The sequence below is a fragment of the Hyperoodon ampullatus genome (assembly GCF_949752795.1).
Source record: "Hyperoodon ampullatus genome assembly, chromosome: 10".
Lineage (NCBI taxonomy): Eukaryota > Metazoa > Chordata > Mammalia > Artiodactyla > Ziphiidae > Hyperoodon > Hyperoodon ampullatus.
Window position 1 is genome coordinate 1,002,639 of NC_136923.1, and position 22,263 is coordinate 1,024,901.

At 45.5% G+C, this 22,263-nt stretch overlaps 1 protein-coding gene across 1 annotated transcript in view; it reads right to left on the reverse strand.

The window, feature by feature from the left end:
- The window catches only part of TXNRD3 (thioredoxin reductase 3), a gene marked incomplete at its 5' end in the record, with an annotated part of 51,232 nt that extends 41,216 nt beyond the window's left edge, over window positions 1-10,016 (reverse strand). Inside the window, one exon of the mRNA XM_079714065.1 lies at window positions 9,501-10,016. Coding sequence (XP_079570191.1) covers window positions 9,501-10,016 — 516 coding nt within the window. The remainder of the gene's footprint in view (window positions 1-9,500) is intronic.
- Window positions 10,017-22,263: the final 12,247 nt, after the last annotated feature.

The following is a 22,263-nucleotide window of genomic DNA, read 5'->3' on the forward strand; positions in this document are numbered from 1 at the left end:
GAATATACACATACAAGAAGCTCAAAAAACCCCAAGAAGGGGACTTCCCTGGTGGCATCGTAGTTAAGAATCTGCCTGCCAATCCCTGGTCCAGGAAGATCCCACATGCCGTGGAGCAACTAAGCCCATGCGCCACAACTACTGAGCCTGCAAACCACAACTACTGAGCCCACGTGCCACAACTACTGAAGCCCGAGTGCCTAGAGCCCGTGCTCCACAACAAGAGAAGCCACCACAGTGAGAAGCCTGCACACCGCAACAAGAGTAGCCCCTGCTTGCTGCAATTAGAGAAAGTGCACGCATAGCAATGAAGACCCAATGCAGCCGAAAATAAATAAATAAATAAAATCAACTTTAACAAGCCCCAAGGAGGATAAACACAAAAAGACTCACACCAAGACACATTATAATCAAAACGTCAAAAACCAAAGACAAAGAGAGAATCTTGAAAGTAGCAAGAGAACAGCAGCTCGTCACCTACAAGTGATAAGTGGATTTCTCAGTAGAAACCTCATAGGCCAGAGAGAGCTGGATAATATATTTAAAGTTCTGAAAGAAAAAAACCAAAAACCAAAAAAAAAAAAACAACTATTAACCAAGAATTCTATATCTGGCCAAAAAACAAAAAAAAAAGTCCTTCAAAAATGAGGGAGAAGCTAAGACTTTCTCAGATAAACAAAAGTTGAGGGAGAACATTAATACTAGACCTGTCTTGCAAGAAATGCTATAGGCAGCCCTTCAAGTTGAAACGAAAGCATGCTAGACAGGAATGCAAAGCCATATGAAAATACAAAGTTCTCACATAAAGGTAAACATATACAAACATACAGACCAGTAGTACTGTAATTTTAGCTTATAATTACATTTTTTACTCTTCTATTGGATTTAAAAGACATAAGTCAGAAAACAACTGTAAGTCTATGGATACACAATATATAAAGATGCAATCTGTGACATAACATGAAGGGATGAAGGGGGAGGGGTCAGAACTGTAAAGGAGGAGAGTTTTTGTATGTGATGGAAGTTAAACTGCGATCCGTTTAAAATAGATTATGTATTTAGGATGGTATATGTAATTCCAATGGTAACCCCAAAAATACCTACAAAATATACACAAGGGAAACAAGAAGGGAGTCAAAGAGTACCATTACAAACAATCAACTGGACATACAGGAAGACAGTAAGAGAGGAAATGAGGGCCAAAAACTGTAAGCTACGCAGAAAACAAAGACCCAAATGGCAAAAGCAAGTCCTTCCCTAACAGTAATTACTTTAAATGTAAATGGATTAAACTCCCCAAACGAGACACAGACTGACAGAATGGATAAAAAGACAGGATCCAACATTATGCTGTCTAGAAGAGACTCACTTTAGAGCTAAGGACACACACAGGCTGAAACTGAAAGGATGGAAAAGCCATGCCTAGCAGATAATAACCAAAAGAGAGCTGGAATGTTTATACTAATATAAAACAAAATAGACCTTACACCAAAACTGGTATAAGAGACTAAAAAGGACATTATACAGTTTATTATTATTATTATTATTATATATATATTTTTTTGGCTGCGTTGGGTCTTTGTTGCTGTGCACGCGCTTTCTCTAGCTGCGGCGAGCAGGGGCTACTCTTCTTTGTGGTGCGTGGGCTTCTCATTGTGGTGGCTTCTCTTGTTGCAGAGCATGGGCTCTAGGCACATGGACCTCAGTAGTTGCAGCACACAGGCTCAATAGTTGTAGCACATGGGCCCTAGAGCATGAAGGCTCAGTAGTTGAGGCACGCAAACTCTAGCTTGCACAGGCTTCAGTAGTCGTGGCACGTGGGCTCAGTAGTTGTGACTTGTGGGCTCTAGAGCACAGGCTTGGGAATTGTGGCACAGGAGCTTAGTTGCTCCACAGCATGTGGGATCTTCCCAGCCCAGGGATCAAACCCGTGTCCCCTGCATTGGCAGGCAGATTCTTAACCACTGCACCATCAGGGAAGTCCAAAAAGCACATTATATGTTAAAAGGACATTGTATGTCAATTTACCAAGAAGACATAACAATCATAAAGATATATCCACCAAACCTCAGAGCTTCTAAATATATGAAGCAAACACTAACCAAATTGAAGAAAGAAACGGATAGAACTAAATTATAGTAGAAGACTTTAATATTCCACTTTCAAAAATGGATAGAACAACCAGACAGAAGACCAATTAGGAAACAGAGGGCTGAAAGAACACAGTAGACCAATTGGACCTAACAGACACATTACATAACACTCCACCCAAAAAACATAGAATACACATTCTTCTCAAGTAAACATGGAACATTCTCCAGGATACATCATAGCCTAGGTCACAAAAGAAGTCTTAATAAAAAGATTAAAATATATAAAGTATCTTTTCTTATCACAGTAGAATGAAACTAGAAATCAGAGCAGAAGGAAAACTAGAAAATTCACAAATATGTGGAAATTAAACATCACACTCTTAAACAATAAGTCAAAGAAGAAGTCACAAGGGAAATCATAGCATATCTTGACAAGTGAAAATGAGAACACAACATACCAAATCTTATGGGATGCAGTGAAAGTAGTGATAAGAGAAAAACTTACAGCTATAGATGTTTACATTAAAAAAGAAGAAAGACCTTAAATCAACAACCTAACTTTACATCTTAACTAGAAGAAGAACAAACTAAACTCAAAGCTAGCAAAAGAGAGGAAATAAGAGCAGAGATAAACAAAATAGAGAATAGAAAAACAATATAGAAAATTAACAAAACCAAGAGTTGGTTCTTTGAAAAGATCTACAAAATCGACATGCCTTTAGCTAGATTGACTAAGAAAAAAATAGAGAAGACTCAAATAACTAAGATCAGAAATGAAAGAAGCAACATTACTACTGTTTCTACAGAAATATTACAAGACAGTACTCTGAACACTCTAACACTAACAAATCGGACAACCTAGATAAAACTGATAAATTCCTAGAAACATGGAACCTACTAAGACTGAATCATGAATAAGTAGAAAAGGTGAGTACACCTGTAACTAGTAAGGAGACTGAATCAGTAATCAAAAGCCTCCCAATGAAGAAAAGCCCAGGACCAGATGGCTTCACTGGTGAATTCTACTGAACATATAAAGAAGAGTGAACACCAATCCTCCTCAAACTCTCCCAAAAATTTGAAGAGGGAACACTTCCAAATTCATTCTATGAGACTACCATTGTCCTGATACCAAAGCCAAAGACACCACAAGAAAACAATGGACCAATATCCCTCATAAATATTGACTGAAAAATCCTCAACAAAATAAATACTAGCAATAGGAATTCAACAGAGTATTAAAACTATTATACACTATGATCAAGTGGGATTTATTCCTAGAATGCAAGGGTAGTTCAACATACAAACATAGATTAATGTAGTACACACCACGTTAACAGAATGAAGAGAAAAAAAACCCACAAGATCATTTCAATGGATGCAGAAAAAGCATTTAAGAAAATTCAACACTCTTTCATGATAAAAACACTCAACAGACTAAGAATAAAAAGAAATCACCTCAGCATAATAAAGGCCATATAAAAAAGCCCACAGCTAGCATCAGACTTGATGGCAAAAGACTGAAAGCATTTCCACTAAGATCAGAAACAAGACAAGGATGCCCACTTCCACCATTTCTACTCAATATAGTACTGGAAGTCCTAGCTAGAAAAATAAGGCAAAAAATAAAAGTAATAAAGGGCAACCAAACTGGAAAAAAAAAGTAAAATTATCTCTGTTCACTGACAAAATGATCTTATATGTATAAATTCCTAAAGATTGTACAAAATACTGTTATAACTAATAAAAAATTTAGGAATGTTTAGGATACAAAATCAACACACAAAAATCAGCTGTTTTTCTATATACTAATCATGAATAATCCAAAAAAAGAAATTTAAAAAATAATTCCACTTACAATATCATGAAGAAGAACATTTAGGAATAAACTTAACTAGGAGGCAAAGACCTGTGCACTAAAAACTACAACACACTGCTGAAACAATTAAAGAAGATACCAATAACTGGAAAGAAATCCTATGTTCACAGATTAGAAGACTTAATATTGTTAAGATTTCAATACTGCCCACCCAAAGTGATCTAATCTCTATCAAAATCCCAACAGTGATTTTTGCAGAAATAGAAAAATCCATCCTAAAATTCATATAGAATCTCAAAAGAGCCCTGAATAGCTGAAAAATTCTTTTTTTTTTTTTTTTTTTTTTTTTTTGCGGTACGCGGGCCTCTCGCTGTTGTGGCCTCTCCCGTTGCAGAGCACAGGCTCCGGACGCGCAGGCCCAGCGGCCACGGCCCACGGGCCCAGCCGCTCCACGGCACATGGGATCCTCCCGGACCGGGGCACGAACCCGCATCCCCTGCATCGGCAGGCGGACTCTCAACCACTGCGCCACCAGGGAGGCCCTGAAAAATTCTTGATAAAGAAGAACGAAGTTGGAGGTTTCACACTTCCTGATTTCAAAAATTGCTACAAAGCTACAGTAACCAAAACAGTGTGGTACTGGCATAAAGACAGACATGAAGAGCAGCAGAAGAAAATAGAGAGCCAAGAAATAAAGGCTCACATATAAGGTCAAATAACTTTCGGCAATGGTGTCAAGACCATTCAATGGGGAAATGACAATCTTTTCAATAAATGGAGCTGAGAAAACTGGGTATCCATATGCAAAAGAATGAAGTTGGACACTTACCTAACACCATATACAAAAATCAACTCAAAATGGATTAAAGACTTAAATGTAAGAGCTAAAACTATAAAACTCCTAGAAGAAAACATAGGACAAAAGCTCTATGGCATTGGATTTGGTGGTATTTTGCATATGACACCAAAGGAATAGGTAGCAAAAGAAAACAGAGAAATTGGACCTCATGAAAGTTAAAAATTTTGTGCCTTAAAGGACACTATCAACTGACTAAACAGGCAACTCCAGAATTGGAGACATATTTCAAATCATATATCTGATAAGGGATTAACATATAAAATATATAGAGAACTAAAACTAAACAAACAAGAAAAACCCCAATTTAAAAATTGACAAAGTACTTGAATAGACAGTTCTCCAAAAGAGATACTGTCCATTAATAAATGGTCAATAATCGTGTGAAAAGATATTCAACATCATTAATCATTAGAGAAACGCAAATCAAACCACAATGAGATATCGCTTCACACCCATTAGGATAACTATTATCAAAACAAAAACAGTATAAAAAACAGAAAATAACAAGTGTTGGCCAGGATGTGGAGAAACTGGAACCTTTGTGCACTGCTGGTGGGAATTTAAAATAGTATGGCCCCTATGGAAAACAGTATGGCGGTTCCTCAAAAAATTAAAAATATATAGAAATACCATATGAGCCAGCAAATCCCCCTCTGGGTATAAGCCCAAAAGAACTGAAAAGAGACCCAAACAGATATTTGTACCCCCATGTTCACAGCAGCAATAGTCACAGTAGCCAAAAGGTGGAAGTGACCCACTTGTTCATCGATGGATGAATGGATAAAGAAAATATGGTCTATACAGACAGTGGAATAGTATTCAGCCTTAAAAAGGAAGGGAACTGTGACGCATACTACAATACAGATGAACTCTGAGGACATCAGACTAAACAAAATCAGCCAGTCGGGAAACGACAAATACTGTACGATTGCCTTTATGTGAGGTCCCTAGAGGAGTCGGATTCCTAAGACAGGAAGCAGATGGCGGGGCCAGGGGCTGGGGGGTGGGGACGGGGAGTTACTGTTTAATGGGGACACAGTGTCAGCTGGGGAAGATGAAAACAGTTCCGTGGTTGCCTGGTGGTGATGGCTGCACAGCAACGCGAATGTGCTTGACACCACTGAACTTAAAGTGGTTAAAACGGCAAACCTTATGCTACGTGTATTTTACTACAGAACACAAAAGCTAACCAATGGAAGTATACATTTTTAATCCACAGATGTATGAATTAAGGGCTGGGGAAAACATGGCTTACAGTTAATGTGGGGAAGGGGCTAAAAAATGAGCGCGTTTTTCACTATTTCCTTTGGGCCGTGGTCTTGCATGTGGCTCACAGGCAGTTCCCGCCTAGTCAGGTGCCTGCACGTGCAGCCCACTCCACACACCGTTGCCAGATTCCAGGTCACAGGTCAGACCCTTTCACTCCTCACAAGTCTGACATCATGAAGTCCACGCTTACCCCCACGCATTTTTAGATCTCAATACTGCTGAGAAACTGAAGTTCGGTCATTTGCCACTTTACTCTCCTGATTCCCTTTCATACACCCTGTGTTCAGCCCCACTATTTTCATGGCATCATCTCCTACCTTTGCTTATAGGAACTCCTCAGCTAGATGCTATTCCTTGCCTACATCCACCTGATCCCTCAAGGACCAGCTTAAACATCACGTCCTTAATTTTTCTGATCCCCACAGAAGCAGCTGTTTTGTCTCTCATTCCCACAGCACCTGTCTTGCACATGCGTTTCTTTGGGTACCTGAGAACTGGCTGATCACAGCTCCATTAGACCACGAGTTCTTGGGAGGCAAGGCCACAGTTTATTCATTTCTGCAGCCCAAAACACTAAGCACCCAGTAACACTTGCTGAATGACATTAGCGGCCCAATGAAGGAACAAACCTCTCTACCTGACTCTGCACAGGTAGGGATATGGAATACGGTGTCCAGTCTGGGTGACACATTTAAGCGGTTCATGGTCAAACTATTGCACAATCCATTTAGCGAAGGGTCACATGTAGAGACAAATGACATAAACACATGAAAAGCTTGGCCAGGAAAGAAAAACACTCAGGGAAAATACTGAAATATCTGCCATCCAAGTAGAAGCCAGATTCTTAATTCTGTGCACTGGAGCAACAATCACCTCCAAAAGTGAGTAAATGTTTCAGGGAGACAGATTTTGGCTCAATTTTCTAAAAGTTCCAGTAAACGGAGCTGTCCAATTATGTAACAGGACTCAAAGTAGTGGCCACGTTGTTGGAAGGGGTGACACACACAGAACAGAAAATCATCTGTCCTAAGATTTTCTGTGTCAGCAAAGGTTTGACCAGAACAATCTAAGGCTGTTTATTCACTCAGCTCACTTACCTGCCTCACACTACTATAGGCCCTAGTGACACAGCAGTGGCCAGGCACAGTTCTGACCGCTTGGCCCTTTTATAAGCTCCAAAGGACTACTTAAATACGTAGAGAAAGAAGACAGAGGCTAGAAAGAGACCAACACATATGTGAGAACCTGAGAGGTGATGAGTGAGCATTCAAACCACCGTGGAAAGAATGGACTCTCCAGAAAATGAAGCAGGGACAACTGACAAGTTATAAAGGAAAAAATGAACTGGATCCCCACACGTCCTCAGCTTCAAGTCCAGGTGGAATTAAAGAAGAAGGTTTCTTAAATAAGACACAAAAAGCACAAACCAGAAAAGAAAAAGAGTGATAGTCAACCATGTTAAACTTCCAAACTTCAGTTAACCAAAAGATTCCAAAAAGAGAGTAAAAAGAAAAGCCAAATCTGGGTGATTTTCCAATACATACCACCAGAGGACTAGTATCCAAAATACATAAAGAACACCTATAAATCAGTAACAATAAATAAATAAAACAACCTAATAGAGAAATAAGCAAAATATTTGAACGTTTTGCAGAAGAGGAAGCTCAAATGACCCGTAAACACGTGAAAAGATGTTCAACGTCATCAGGGAAATGCAAAGCTAAAGCCACAATGAAATACCATCTCATAAATGCCAGAATGGCAATAATTAAATATATCAACAGTTGGCAAGGATGTAGAGTAATGGGAACTGTTAATACCCTGCCAGCGGCGGGGTAAGTGGTAAGACCACGTGGAAAAACATTTTTTTTTTTTTTTTTTTTGCGGTACGCGGGCCTCTCACTGCTGTGGCCTCTCCCGCTGCGGAGCACAGGCTCCGGACGCGCAGGCTCAGCGGCCATGGCTCACGGGCCCAGCCGCTCCGCGGCATGTGGGATCTTCCCGGACCGGGGCACGAACCCGTGTCCCCTGCATCGGCAGGCGGACTCTCAACCACTGCGCCACCAGGGAAGCCCGGAAAAACATTTTGGTATCACCTCGTTAAGGAAGAAATCATGCTTCCTCTGTGGGCCAGCCGTTCAGCTTCAGAATGCCTACTCTAGGGCTTCCCTGGTGGCGCAGTGGTTGAGAGTCCGCCTGCCGATGCAGGGGACACGGGTTCGTGTCCCGGTCCGGGAGGATCCCACGTGCCGCGGAGCTGCTGGTCCCGTGAGCCATGGCCGCTGAGCCTGCGCGTCCGGAGCCTGTGCTCCGCAACGGGAGAGGCCACAACAGTGAGAGGCCCGCGTACTGCAGAAAAAAAAAAAAAAAAAAAGCCTACTCTAAAATAGCGAGTCTTGTGTACGTGCACCGGGCCATACGGTAAGAATAGGCATAACCATGTTGTATTGAAGAGCAAACTAGAAACAGCAGAACTGATACACTGTGGTTATGAGTCATCCTAGGGAAGACTACAGTAATGAAAATGAACAAACCCCAGTTACAGGTACTAACATGCATCAATCTCTAAAACATAACTGCTGAAGGAAAAAAGTGCAGAATACAAATGCATGATTCTACTTAACATAAAGTACCAAAACAAGCCAAAAGGAACAAGGTACGGTTTAATGATACATATGTTTGGCGGCAAAACTGTAAGGAAAAGCAAGGAATTCTGGCTAGTGGTCACCCTGGTTGGGGTGGGGGGGCGGGGGGGTGGTATGAACCAGGGGATCAGGAGGCTCCTGCCGGAGTGTGGTCTTCCCAGAGAAACTGGAAGGAGCACGTGCGGGATACACGTTTGCCTGAACAACGTATAAGTCAATGGAAATCTGAAAATAAGATTGAAAATCCTAATTTCACGCACCTATCCCAACAGTTTATGCTTGTGCATCTTCCGCGTATTATTTCGACTCTCAATAACGTGAAGTATAGCTCAAATACGCAAAGTGCAACCATACAGATGGGTCTGTCTTCCAGAGGATCACTGCTCAAACTCACAACACACGTGCAGTGAGGGGCCGCGTGCAGTCCGGCCCAAACTGCCGCTGAGGCGCCAAGAGGATGAGGGGCACGCGGTCGGGACGGGACCAGCGCCGGCCTCTCCCCGCTGCTCTCCTCCCAGAACAGGACCGGTGAGGCCTTTTCCCTCCGGATCCCCCGCCCACGTCCACCAGGCTCGCGGCCAGGGCAGGACAACGGCTCTCGCCCGCAGGCCCGTCCGGAGGCTGAAGGCAGGACCGCGTGGCCCAGCCGAGGACGGCTGGGCCGGTGTAGCCTTCCAGACAGGGTCCGCGGGCGAGGGCGGAACGGACGGGCCCGAGGCCCGGGGAGCGGGCGGACACGGACCAGCGGACCCGGGCAGGGGTGGGGGGTCGCGGAGGCGACGGACCAGTGGGCCTGGAAGCCCCTACCCGCCTACCCGCGCACTGTGCGGACAGTAGCTCTTGCTGAAGATGACCACTCGGTGGCCCTCGATAAGGCCCAGCAGGCGGCGCCGAAGCTCCTCGCGGGCCGCGGAAGACAGGCGGCTGGTCCCGGGGGCGGACAGGCGGGCCCGGCGCCCGGGCGGCGACCGCGGCACGGATACGCCGCGGACATTGCCCAGTCGGCGGTTGGGGGCGGCGCCGCTCGCTGGTCCCGGGGACGTCTGCGCCCGCGAGGGCGGCGGCGGCTGCGGCGGCAGCTGCGCCAGGGCCGCGGTGTCACTCCCGGCTGGGCCGGGCCTGCCCGGAGAGGAGACACCAGCTCCGGGAGAGCAGACGAAAGTTAGGCAGGGACCCCGAGCGCCGCCCACGCCCTGCAACGGCCGCTGGCTCCGCCCCGGCTCGCCCCGGCTCCGCCCCGGCTCGCCCCGGCTCCGCCCCGGCTCGCCCCGGCTCCGCCCCGGCTCGCCCCGGCTCCGCCCCGGCTCGCCCCGGCTCCGCCCCCGGCGCATGCGAACTAGGTCTCTGCTCGGCCTCTGTGGGGACTTGCCTGCCCTTCGCAAAGGGGCGGGTGCCGAGCTGTATGGTCTTGTTATCCCAACGTTGGTACGCGCACCGCGGGACCGCCCAGTCTCCGTGTGACCTCCCAGGGGTGACCCCTGTGGAGGACTTACTTCCACTCCACAAACCCCTTTAGGCCACCTTAAAAATAGATATATGGTCTTCAGTGAGGATGGATGTCTCAATCTTTGGAAAGAGTGAATAAATAAAACCATCTTTAGGAAAGATGGCTATTTTTTAAAGCTTGTATCCAGCAAAGTAAATAAAAATACTACTGTGTTTCTTATCTCTACCAAGTTTTTAAAGGAATTTCCTAGGTCGCTACCCCTCAGTCCCATACTGCATAGAATTCTGGAGGCACTTCTAATAAAGGGACCCTGAAGTCATCTGTGCCAGAACAGGAATCCTGTAGCCATCATTTGGGTGGCTGGGTGGGGGATCTCAGGGCTAACTTGCTCACCATGACTTACAGCCCCCTGTGGATGTAGGATGAATGTATTAAACCCCAATAAAGAGAGATCTTCAACCACAAGACCAGCAGGCGTGGCCTGGTCCCTCGCAGGGGTCATCTCCTGACACCTTGTGGTTCCCGGTGCTTCAGCCACACTGGCTTACTCCCTGTGCTTCAGTTACGTCAAACACAGTCCCGCATTAGGGTCTTTGCATTTTCTGTTTACTCAGCCTAGATGTTCTCCCTCATCCAGCAAATCTAGCTTTTTCTAGGGGGCAGTATGAGAGGGAGATGCCTGAGGTCATTTCTCAGGCAGGCTGAGGTCAATCCAGGTCTCCTGCTGACCATTCACTCACAGCCCCTTGCAGGTTCCTTTCTAAGTATCACCTACTTTACTGTGGAATTGGCTTTATGGCTACAAATATGATAGTAAGGAGAAAGGGCTGCCTACAGCTTCAACTTAGGTTTATTGTCCTCAACACCCTTGTGCCAAATTTGTTATCTACTTGGCCCTGAGGATGCCTCTAACCTTAGTTTTAAAAATTTAAGAGTTTCACAGGCTTCCTTACGATGAAACATCCCATCCCCTCCCCGTCCTCAGCCTCCGGTCCTCTCCTTGGCCAGAGGCTGGGTCATTGAGAGAAAGGATAACACATTTCTTTCTGCTTCCCTGCTTCCTGGGTTTTCCTTTATATCCTGTTCATGGCCTTACATCTAGTTGATCCATCAAAGCTTCACTGGTGGGGCCTTTCAGAACTATGACACTGTTTTTAGGAAACTGTATTTTAATTAAGCTCTGAAAAAGCACAGGCTCTGAAGCCAGACAGCCTGGCTCAGAATCCCAGCCCCACTGCTTCCTAGTCAGTGGTCTGAGACAACAGTCATAGGATGAGACTAATACCAGTTCCTACCTCAAAGGGTTGATGTGAATTTACAAGAGTCAATACACATAAAGTGCTTAAGACAGCAACTGGCACCTGGTAAGCCCACAATCAGTACCTGTGTGAAGTTTCATTATTTACTCCTCCCAACAGCCCCAGAAAGGAGAGATCATTGTCTCCACCTGAGAGGTGAGACAGCTAAGGATGGAGATGAGAACAGGATCTTCCCAAGGCCACACAGATGTCGGAGGAGGGACAGACTCGGGTCTCGGGCCCTTCCCTCTGGGGTACTGCCTTCTCCAGGATCAGCACTGCAATTCCCTTCAATTCCCTTTATTATGTAAGCCAGCTCAAGTTGTGGGTTTTGTTACTTGCAATAAAAAGCATCTTAACAAATAAAAATATTTCAGGATTATGATGTTAGGTGCAGAAAAATTCATGACTCATAATTTGTTAATGGAGTATATTTTTTATCATAAAATATCCTTCTTTGTCCTTGTTAACTCTTCAGTTGTTAAATTCTATTTTTCCAAATATTACTGTGGCCCAATCTACTTTCTTTTGTTGGTATTTATAAACATATCATTTTCTATCCTTTAATTTTCAACATATATTTGTCTTTTTCTTCCATATTTGTCTCCTGGGGCAGGAAACAGCCTAATTAATCACCTCTTATCCCTTGTAAGTCCTTAATTCATTGAAGTCAGATTCAAGAAATCAGATGATAGAGCCAAGAAGACATTGACACAGAAACTAGATTAGTGGTTGCCTCGGGCTGGGCAGCAGGGGAGAAAATAGGGAGGCATGGGGAGTGCGGGCTAAGGGTTATAGGATATTTCTTTTTTTTTTTTTTTTTTTTTTTTCCGGTACACGGGCCTCTTACTCTTGTGGCCTCTCCCGTTGTGGAGCACAGGCTCCGGACGTGCAGGCTCAGCGGCCATGGCTCACGGGCCCAGCTGCTCCGTGGCATGTGGGATCCTCCCGGACCGGGGCACAAACCCATGTCCCCTGCATCGGCAGGCGGACTCTCAACCACTGCGCCACCAGGGAAGCCCAGGATATTTCTTGAGAAAAAAATGTTCTAAAATCATGGCGATGGATGCATAACTCTGTGAATATACTAAAAGCCTTTGAATTTACACTTTAAATGGGTGCATTTCATGGCATGTGAATTAAGTTGTTAAATAAAGAAAATACGAATAAATAAAACAAGAAACAATTAGAAAACTGGAACTCTTAGAAATTTGATGTATTGTTGGCAAAACTTATTTATATATAAAAATATTGTACATAATATAAATTATTATGTATATTATATATAAGTGTGATATGAATTATATATATTACATAATTATCTACACTTATATATTTCTATGTATACGCACGTGTCTATGTATAAGAAAATTTCCCACAATATGGCACAATAAAGAGGCAGAAAATATGAAAGAAGATAAGAAACCAAAAAAACCAATCCATGAGGTTACAATGTCTGTCCAATAGAAGCTCCAAAAATATAGACAGAGAAAAAGGGACAGAAATAGGAAAATAATAGTAATAATAGGAGACAACTTCCCAGCACATGAGCCTTCAGGCCAGGAGGGCCCTCTGAATGCCCAGCATAACGGATCAAAAAGACCCACATGACAGCAGCACAAAATTTCAGAATATCAAGAATAATGGAAATATCCTACGAGCTTCCAAAAAAGGTGGGTGCGGCAGGGGATGCATTTGGCATCAGATGCCTCACCAGTAACTCTGGATGCTGGGGGGAAAAGGAACACCACCTCTAAATTTGTGAGGAACATTAATTTTGCACCTAGACATCTAGAATAAGCCAATGTTTAAAGGCAAAGTAAAGGTGTTTTCAGACATAGAAGGACTCAGGAGGTTGACCCTGCACAGAGCATTTCTCAAGAAGTTATTTGAGGATCTCCTCCACCCAAATGAGGAGCTAACCCTTGAAGAAATGCTCCAGCCAATCCACCATCTCACAGAGCAGTTGTTTCAAAGAGAAGGAGGAAAATGTTCGGGAAAAAACCGGAGCCTGGGCAGCAGCCCCCTGCTGCTCCTCAGCGCAGAGGGCTCACCAACCCGGCCTCCGCGGACACCCAGTGTTTGTAAAGTTTCCTTAGTGGGAGGCTGCTTTCCTATCACCGAGCCCCAGAGGGCAGAGAGTGGGGGAATAACCCAGAGACGTGGCTACCCAGCTGGGTGACACTGAGTGGGCCCAGGACGGGCAGAAAAATAAAGGCAGCGGGTGTGTCAGTTAGCTGCTGCTGCGTAAGGAACCATCCTTCATCAACAGCCCTCGGTGCTCGTGGTCTGAGGAGGCAGGGTTCTGCCCTTCTGAGCCGGGCTCTGCGGGGCTTGCTGCCGTGTCAGCTGTGAGTCAGCCCTGAGTCAGCGTGCGGCCTCACTCCTCTCCGCGCAGCTTCCTAGCGCATCCGGAGATTCAGCTGGGACAGCTGGGTGACTCATCCTGCAGCAGGCAGGCCCAGAGATCTCTGAGAGACAGGAAGCATGCAAGGCCTCCAGAGGCCTTGGCTGGGAACCAGAACACCTTCTCTTTTGCGACTTCCTGTCGACCAAAGGGCCAGAGGGAGGTACCCTGCCCTCCTCCTGACAGGACGGGCTGCAGTCCCATCACCAAGGACATGCACACAGGGAGGGGACAAAACCGGGGCTTCTTTTGCCAACAGTCTCCCACGGGGGAAGAAAACAAGGATTTCAGAAGGTAGCAGAAGGGGACCTCTCTTTCTCCACTCCGGGTGTTCTGAGTCGTTCAGACTTTGCTGTGCTTCTTTCCCTGTTTTCCGCACGTGGAGGAGCCTTTGGTCAGCCCAGCACGGCTCCCCTGAGCCAAGGGACCCACCAGAGTGGGATTCAGGTCCTGCTGGAGCAGAGACTCACTCTCCCCTCCCAGGCGTGGAGGCAGCAGAGGGTCAGGCTGGGCCACTCAAATGAAGGGAGAGCTGCCCCCGCCCGTTTCCTGGCGTTGATCTTTCCAGAAAGCAGCCGGGAAAGGTAGCGGGGAGGTCTGAGTCATGGAAATGCCTGTTCAGGCGGAACCTTCTGAGTTTCTTTAAGTTACATAAACGGAAGTCAGGCCGGCAGCTCCGACTGTTTTTTTTTTTAGAAGAGGTGTCAACAGTTTCTTTGCCTTGGAAATGCCTACGCTCCAGAGTCCTTAGTAAACAGGGTCAGGAGGGGATGGTGGCACATTCGCACCGCGGCCCCCAGCCCTCCAGGGAAGGGGCGGAGGACTCTCTGCCGTTATTGAAAGCAGAGCCTCTCGCCGACAGCGCGTGGCCTCCCTCAGGTCCCAGCGGGAAAGGCGGCTCCGGCCCCGAAGGTAACTCCGTGGGGAGGGCGGAGCCCGCTGCGGGCGGCCTGCCCACCGCGCCAGCCCCGGGTCCCCGCGGGGAGATGTCGGGCTCGGGCCCGGAAGGTGCCGTTCCCGCACGGCCCGGGGATTCTTGGACAACTGGGCCGGGAAGGGTGCAGCCTCAGATGCAGAGCAGCTGTAAGCCAGAGCGAGCGGCGGATTGGAGCGCAGCGCGGGACCAGGGCTCGCCGGCCGCTGGGCGGACTGGCTGCGCTCTCCGCGGTCGGTTCCCGGAGGTGATTCCTCTGCCGCAGGCGCGCTCGTCTCTCAGCGCCCGCGCAGCAGGGCCCGGGGCCTGGCACCGCTGGAGGATTCCTGCCGGGATTCCGCGCGTTCCGAGGCGCGTCCGCCTGCCGAGCAGCGCCGCAAGGACGCCCCCGCGTGGGGGGCCCGCCCAGCGTCACTTCTGCGGCCGGCCGTCAGGTGGCAGTGGCTGCTCGGGAAGCGGGCGGCGCGAGGCGCTTCCTCTCCGCGCACCTGGACGCAGGTGTGTCCCCGCAGCCCGCGCCGGCGCACCTGGGCGCCTCAGGACCGCGGGGGCCGGCCCCCGCAGGACGTCTCCCCGTTCAGCAACCCTCGCTCCGGGTCTGGATTTCTCCTCTTAAACAGGTCAAGCCCGTCTCGGGTTCACGGAGGGAACAGGTATGAGCGCATGGCGTGAACCCTGGAGGGTTCCATAGAGCGGAAATGCCTAGTGTGGACTCCCTGATGAACCGGAAGAGCAGAGGCGTGCTCTGTTCTCAAGGAAGGTCCTGGTCGGCCACCAAGAGCCCCGCCCTGCGCAAGAAGGCACGTGCACAGGCAGCGACGTAAGGAAGGACGGACAGAAAGTGTGCTGCCGCTTGGCCTGTATTGACTCATTGAAACCGCACGGTAGCCTTCTGATTCTGAGCTACTTGGATTGTCCCCATTACACAGACAAGGAAACTGAGGCCCAGAGAAGTCGTGAGTTGCTGGAGCCCACATCTTAGTAAGTGGCCAAGGGAGATGCAGAACGGAAGGTGGGGCTGAGGAGGGGCGGAGACAGTGAGCGAGGGGCGAAAAGGCAGGAGAAGGATGCCCGCCAGGGGCAGCGTGGGACCCCCTCCACAGCCCACAGCTGTAGGCCACCCGCATGGCATGGCACTTCTCCCCAGAGGCCTGGGCAGGGAGATGCCACGCCCTCTGGGAGCCGGGCCCAGGGCCCCTTGCAGACAGTTTTGGACCACACTCTGCCATCAGCCCAGACTGTGACATGTTCTCAGAGCCCTTGCACAGCCCGTCATTTGTAATGCTATACTTGTGTGATTTTCTGATTAATGTCTGGCACACCCCCTCCCCCAGAGCGGAAGGGCGGGGAGCAGGCCATGTGGTCAGCACTGTGTCATCAGTGCTGGGTGTGTGCTGGCACACGGCTGACACGGAAAGTAGGAGTGAAAGCAGAGAACAGAAAGTCCACCCGGGCGAGGGTGCAGGACGGGGGCTCTGGGGGTGCGGTGTGCACGATCACCTCTTGTCTCGGCCCCTCCCGTCTCAGGCTCTGGCTCTCTCCTTGAACACATCCGGGTCCTTTAGCACACGGGAGCTGGAGGGATGCTCGCTGGTTGCAGACAGTGCTCAGAGAACAAGAGTGAACAAGCTGATGATGGCTCTGAGGCCACATCCTGAGCTGCTTTCCAGCTGTGAAATAATCAAAGTGCAGCCACCCCGTTTCTCTGGAAGGGCTGTCTCAGGAACGTGAGCGGGAGGTGACAAAGCTGGCTGTGTCCTGGGGCCGGCGTGGGGTGGGGTGTCACTCACTGCTCTTTCCCCTTTCCTCCCAGGGACTGGTAATGGCCTCATAAAACTGGAGCCTGCATGTTGGCCTCTGATTTGGTTCCTATTCATTTGCAGGAATGATTTCACCTAAAAGAATTCACTTTATTCCTCAACTGTAGAGGTGTCCTCTGCTGGTTAAAGATGCAGAATAATAGTTTTTGGCGATCTGGCTCCTTTCTGCAAGTTCCAGTATCTAATTTGGAAGAACAGTCATTGTCGATTGTTAGAATCCTGGTGGTTTTATTTCTTTATTTTCTTATCTTGCAGCATTATTTGTGCTTCTTGCCTTTAAACTGTGATGAGCGAGAATCTTCTGAGAGGAGGGGTCTGCGTGCTCCTCCCTGCTTTTGCCTTCTCCTTTTTTAACAGCTGCAAGAATTAGCATCTACATAAACTCAGCCAACAGGAATGCGTACATACCACTGCTTTGTGAATCTGACAGATGGTAGCAGTGGGCAGCAAACCTGTGGAATAGAAAACCTATGAAACAGGCCTCAAAGCACCATTCTTCTGTCAAGTTGTGATGAAGGATATCTACAGACTCAGGGAAGAAAACTCAACCAACCAGGGAGTGTGGGTGAATTTCTTAGGTCTGGCCAACAAGCTGTTTATAACACACATGAGACTGAAATTCTAAGTTGCAAAGATATCAAGGCTGGGCTTGGAGGAAGATCTTGAGTTTTCTCCATTTACAAAGTCTGTGAATTTGGTACTATACTGTATTTATCCCAGTCTCAGAGAAACAGGAGACACAGAGCCTGAATCTTATGAAATCCAGAAAGGGGAGGACTTGGGAATCCAACTAGTGGCATTTGGGGCTTGTCCTGCAGGAGTGGGGCGGGGTTACAAGTTTCTGTCCATCCGACTGAGAAGCTCTGGGCCAACCCCACCCATCCCACATGCAGGTCCCTGCAGGGTGGCATGCAGGGTGGCTGAGAAAGGTCAGCCATTAACACTCAGCAGCACGCACAGGTGCCACCTGGGGCCGATGTCCTTACTTGCCTCCCACATTCACCTGTGCCCATGCTGGGCTTTCCTTTTTTTCCCAATCCTTCTGCAGATGGCTCAACTGATGTTATTTTCCTGGCTCAACCCTTGGACTTTGGAGGGATTTCCACACATCCTAGCTTTCTCCTCCTCTTTCTTCCCCTAGGGGGGACACCTCAACCTAACTTTGACTCCCAAGGACCCACCAACCAGTTCCCTCATGGGCCCCAAGCCAACCTGTAAACCAGGGGTGACATGAGCTACCACTTTGGAGCAGTGGGAAGGAGTGCCTGGGAGGGGAGAGAAAGGAGGTGGAAGGCAAGCGTCTGTAGGTTCGAAGGGGCCACTATTCACACCAGACACGGCTGACGTGAGCCCCTCAGATCGGGCTCCATTTCAGCACCAGTGCCGCTAACTGCTCAGATCTGTTTGCAAATCTGTGTGATGATTCGAGACTGAATATGAGTAATAAGAAAGGCTTTCCACTGTGTTCTCTAAATAGTAACACTACAAAAGAGTGAGGGATCAAATTTATAGAGAGAGCAGGACAGGAATTTTGAATAAGTATAATTAATGGCTTCAGAGAGATTCACGAGGATATGGCCTTTGTAAAAAAAAAGATATTAAAAACTTGACTGCTAAATTAGGAAAAACAAAAGCTCAGTGGATGGGCTGAAAAATGGAATATTCACATTCTAGGAAACCTAAGTGAGGAATTATCATAAGAGTACAAAGAAATAGAAAGCATGAAACAAAAGTCAAGCGACGCGAAGGACAGAGTAAAAAATTGTAAAAGCCATCAAATAGGGGTTCTGGAAAGAGGGAATAGACAGATTGGAAGGGAGGAGATTTTCCAAGAAGTGATAGAGGAAATTCCCCCCCAAACTGAAGAAATGCAGGAATGCTGAGACTGATGGGCCCCTCAAGAGATCAGCATGACAGCAGAGCAGTATCTTCAAAGTTCTGGGTGAAAATCACTTGGAACCTATAACTTTATATGAAGCCTAACTTCAGTATTACAAAGCTATCATTCATTGTGAAGGCAAAATAAAGATATTTCCAGGCATGAAAGAAGCCAAACATTTAAGGCCCACAGACACTCTCTAAAAACAAACAAATGCTGGGTGGTGAGCTCTAGCAAGAATAAAAATGGTAGGGTACAAAGGTGATCAAATAAAACAATAAAAGCTATCCTTTAAGAGTAAATGAGTGTTGTCTGTTTAAAATAAGACATTTTAATTAACAACGTGATACACCACCTGGAAAAGTGACAGTGTCCTCAAATGCTAAACAGTCGTGCCCTGTCCTGAGTGTGTATCCAAAAGGAATGCATAGATACCTGTTCTAAAAGACAGGTGCTAGAATGTTCACGGCGGCGTAGTTTGCAACACCCACACATTGGGGCCAACACAAACTTCACCATCATAGAAGAGACCACCTGTGACACACCTGTAGAAGGGATGAGGAAAGCACCACTGCCACGTGCTCCTGTGTGGAGGAGTCTCAGAGGCATGATGCGGAGCAGAAGAAGCCATACACAAGGGAACAGACACTGTGATTCAAACATACAGGTTGAGAGACTTCACACACTGACCGATGGTGACGGGAGTGGTGCTGTGGTGTACCTGTGGCGGCAACGACGGGAGGCTCAACAGAGGCTTGTCGAGAACTGGCGGTGTTCTGTGCCCCTCTGGGTCCTGTTTGCAGGGATGTGTTCACCCTGAAAAATTCATCAAGTTGTACACTTAAGATGTGGGCATGTAACGTATGTCTTTATACTTTAGTGAAAAAAAATGATCACGGAATAAAAATTCTAGGGAACTGGTAAATGGAGCAGAGGGAAGTAGCACGTATTGTCTGACTTGAGGTGATTTAACTACAGATAGTGTTTTATAAATATAACCTTAATTAATTATTTTTAAAGGGTAAAAAAATTTTAAGAAAATTCAGTTGGTATAACAATGTAAGAAAGGGGAGAAAGAAACAAAAAGTATAACACAAAAACAACAACAAAAAAATGGAACAAACAATTCTAATAATATCAGTCATCACAATAGATGTGGGTTAAATTCATTAATTAAAAGAAAAAAACTCTGGTTGGATAAAAGTACAAATTATGTGAAACATATCTAAAAGAAATAATCCAGGAAAAATGAAAGTGAAGGAAAGAAAATGCTAATAAAACAAAGATGGTCATATTAAATTCAGATGAAGTAGAATTCAAGGTCAAAGCATTTAATAATAAAAGAAAGGGGTATGTCATGCTGAAGAAAGGGAACAATCAATCCACAGGGTAACTAATGATCGTTTTACTGCACTTAAAGCACAACTTGAAAATACATAGAGCAGAAACCTGTCAGAATTACAAATAGAAAACTAGATCCTCAATGTCTTAGGGGGCAATTTTGACAAAACTCATAGAAATGAATAAGTAAAAAGAGGATTTCAATAAAATAAGTAATGAGCTTAATCTAATTACCATTCTGCTCAACTGGCAGAGATTATATATTCTTTTAACCACAAATGGAATATTCTGAAAAACTGACCTATGCAAGGCCGTAAAGGAAATCTTAATAAACTTCAGAGCTGCTATTATTTAGGCTGATTGAAATAGGATAAAACTAGAAGTTAACAAAAACATTTTAATAGCTCTTGAATTAAAGGGAAAATTAAAATATAGAATGTATGAACTAGTTAATGTCTGAACAATCACAGATGCACATTACAGAATCTGTTTTTCTGCCACAGCAATACTCAAAGGAAAAAGTATGACTTATATGCATTTATTAGAAAACAAAAAAGATTGAAAATAAATGAACTAAACTTTCAAATAAAGAAACTATTTAAAAACCATTTAAACAATCCAAAAAAGTAGAATGATGGGATTAAAGCTAAAGTAGAAATTAATAAAATACAAACAAAAGCAATGCAGCTGGTCAATGAAGTAGATGTTTCAATAGATGAAGAGACAAAGGAGAAGAGCTCAGGAAAATAAAGCTATATGCCGATCTTCTTCATAAACACGGGCGCAAAACACCCAAATAAAATGCCGTATAGAACGGAAACCTGAGGGCCACACAGACGATGGGGTGCTGCCCATAAGGTCACTCTGCCTAAGAATCACTCTATCCTCACTGCAGTCTCAGCGTGTATCCCCGGCTCTGCCTTCCTCTCTCCCTCCTCTCTTCCCCCCACCCCCCATCTCTCTCTATAATTGTGTATACATCTATCTAGTTTTCATCTATATGTCCAGCTATATGTCTTCCAAATATGTTTATTTGTGAGTCTCTTGGCCTTTGTTCTCTAATTTGTCTTCTTTCTTTAGTTTCACATTTTTAGTTTCTTTGTGTCTAGATGTTTGTGTGAAAGTGTCTTTTTTTTTTTTTTTTTTTTGCGGTACGCGGGCCTCTCACCGCTGCGGCCCCTCCCACTGCAGAGCACAGGCCCCGGTCGCGCAGGCTCAGCGGCCATGGCTCACGGGCCCAGCCGCTCCGCGGCACGTGGGATCCTCCCGGACCAGGGCACGAACCTGCGCCCCCCGCATCGGCAGGCGGACTCCCAACCACTGCGCCACCAGGGAAGCCCCTCCACTTTCGTTTTTAACCTTTTTTTCTGTTTCTCTCCCTTCATTAAAAAATATCAAAAATATGTAAATGTTATGTTTTTATTAATTGAATGTGTTCCGTGTTTTTAATTTTAAATTATGATGAACAGAACATTTTTATAGTATTATATTTTAAATTAAATTGATCTTTATTTTTTAAAAATTAGCAAATTCAGTTTGGCAGTATATTAAGAGACATTCCAAGAATGCAGATATGTGTTCAACTTTAGAATAAAAATCTACCGGTTTAAATCACTGCTTTTCTAGAGTACAAGAAAGATCACATAACTATTTTCATAGAGAACAAAAACACTTTTGAAAATATTCAACATATGTACTTTCAGGATAAAAGACAAAGAAAGCTTCTAGCAAATTAGGTTCTTTCTTAATATGATAAAGGGCATCAAAACTCTACAGTAATCGTCACCACTTGATAATGAAATAAAGAGTCAGTGTTAGTATCATTGTGCTATTCAACCTTTTTATTGGAGATTCTAGCCAGTACTATAATACGAGGGAAAATGTCATTAATACTGGAAAAAAGGAACAAAACTGAGATTATCTGCAGACCATACAATGATCTACTTGGAAAATTCTCAAGAGAATCTATTGGCAAAACCAATAAGAGAGTTTAACAGTGCAGCCACATATAAGATCAGCATAGAAAAACTCAATAGCTTAATTACATACTAGCAAAAACCAATTATAAAATGAAATGAAAAATGAACTCATTCTTGAAAGCAGCAAATTCCATAAAATATCTAGAGAGAAACCTCATAAGAATGTTTAAATACTAAATAAAGAAAGCTACCAAAGTTTACTGAAAGGCCTTCAAGAAGAGTTAGCTATATCAGCTCTCCCATAAATTAATCTATAAATCCAATGGAACCCCAGTTGAAATCTCAGGAGGACTGTTAATGGTATATGACAAGATGGTTTCTTTCCCCGAGAAGGGAAATCTCCAGAGGTGGTCAAGAAAATTTAAAAGAGAAAAACAATGAGGGGACTTTCCTTGTCAGATATCCAAATATCTGAGAAAGTTATAGTAGTTAAATCAGTGGTGAGTTGCTATAAAAAAGCTAAAGAATAGAGA